Raw genomic sequence first — 1,539 nt, 5'->3', positions numbered from 1 at the left:
ATGATTGCGTGTTCTATTTTGCATATATAATTAGGACACTGTCGTGGATTTGGAGAATGAGCTGTTTAACAATGAAAAAATATTTATCTTATCAATCTGCAAAGAATTCATGGAACTTGGGATACAGAAAACATTTTTGGTCGTTATTGCATTTGATATTAATGTGACCATAATCATTGCATTTATAACATTGGACAGGCCGAGGATGTAATTTTTTAAAAGAAATGGAAAGGAACTAGAGATACAATAGGATATATACTGTATCTACACGGTGCTTAAGGAAAAACTTACTGACCTGAACAGTTGGTGGGATTTTAAATCATTCATGATAAGGTTTTGTACATTCTATGGTCATTGTAAATCTATTCATCAGCTTTCATCAAGATAACAGAGTGGTGTTCAAAGTTATCTGTGGTGATACTGTTTGAGCAACACAACATAAATTAAATAGACTATCATTATCATAATAATCATCGTTATTATGAGTTAAGAATGAGCTGGATAAACTGTTATACCGAATCCTGTTTTATTTTTGGTCACAGTAACATATAATAAAGCCATTTTATCTGAAATATGATCTGAATAAAATTTTACACAGACTAGTTATTAGAATTACCTTCAAAGAATCTTTCATAGTACAATAATTTTTCGGCAACTGATATATTGTTTTTCATTCACAAATATTACTTGTAAACGATGGTTTTAGGAACACTAATCAATCAAACGTGCATCTCAAGTGTAAAGTGGGTGCACCGTGAACTTCACAAAAAGTAAGGTTTACAACCATTCTTTATTGTGAAAATCTTCAATAGCTTTTCTCGAAAAAAAAAATTAGTTAAATAGTGTAAAAAAAACTTATTCAAACACATGCCTGAACCACTAAAGATCTATTTTTAAGCGCTTCTGTGACGTTGAACCTGGCTTCTTCCGTGCGTACTTGCAATGAGTCAATCTTTCCTTCATATGTTGAAACACTGTCCAGTATGGCTGCAATTTGCCACCCTAAGCTAGCGTCTCTAGACCTTTCCCAAATTCCCTTTTCGATCGTCTCGTCGTTTGTTGCACTGGTGAATTTTGCTAGGTAACAAGCGACGTAGAAAAGTCGATCAATGTCCGTCAGTTTCTCGCCCCACCGCAGACTCCATTCCTCTAGCGGGTTCAGCAGGTATTTGGGATCGTCGTATTTCTTCAGGCTGCATTTAACGCTTTCGCTGAGTTGTAGCTGATCAGACCTGAAGTTCATGACATACCTTTTCACTTTGTTTCTTATCTTCCTTTTCTTCCCCGGAAGGGGTTCCCACATCGTTTGCAAGAAGCGCAACAAGTTCTGCATCTCCGGTAGGAACACTTGTCCCTCCTCTAGGACAAGTAGGTCGTGCTCAAAAGTTTTTGAAAATTCAAGCAGCTGTACCGTTGCTTCGTTTTCAGGTAAAACCATTATTGAAGTGCAATTTAGAATTGAAATGAATCTCGTTGATTGTGGCGTTGAAACAGGCTGGCTAGAAGATAGGCTTGAATTAGTCATGGGTGATGATGGTG

General features: G+C 36.5%; 1 protein-coding gene across 1 annotated transcript in view; it reads right to left on the bottom strand.

The window, feature by feature from the left end:
• Window positions 1–859: 859 nt before the first annotated feature.
• The window catches only part of LOC137638561 (uncharacterized), a 5,585-nt gene continuing 4,905 nt past the window's right edge, over window positions 860–1,539 (bottom strand). The window contains exon 5 of the mRNA XM_068370734.1: window positions 860–1,539. This exon is cut by the window's right edge and continues 327 nt beyond it. Within this exon, the coding sequence (XP_068226835.1) occupies window positions 860–1,539 (680 nt within the window).

Source organism: Palaemon carinicauda, chromosome 1 (assembly GCF_036898095.1).
Source record: "Palaemon carinicauda isolate YSFRI2023 chromosome 1, ASM3689809v2, whole genome shotgun sequence".
Taxonomy (NCBI): domain Eukaryota; kingdom Metazoa; phylum Arthropoda; class Malacostraca; order Decapoda; family Palaemonidae; genus Palaemon; species Palaemon carinicauda.
This window is presented reverse-complemented; position numbering and strand designations above follow the sequence as displayed.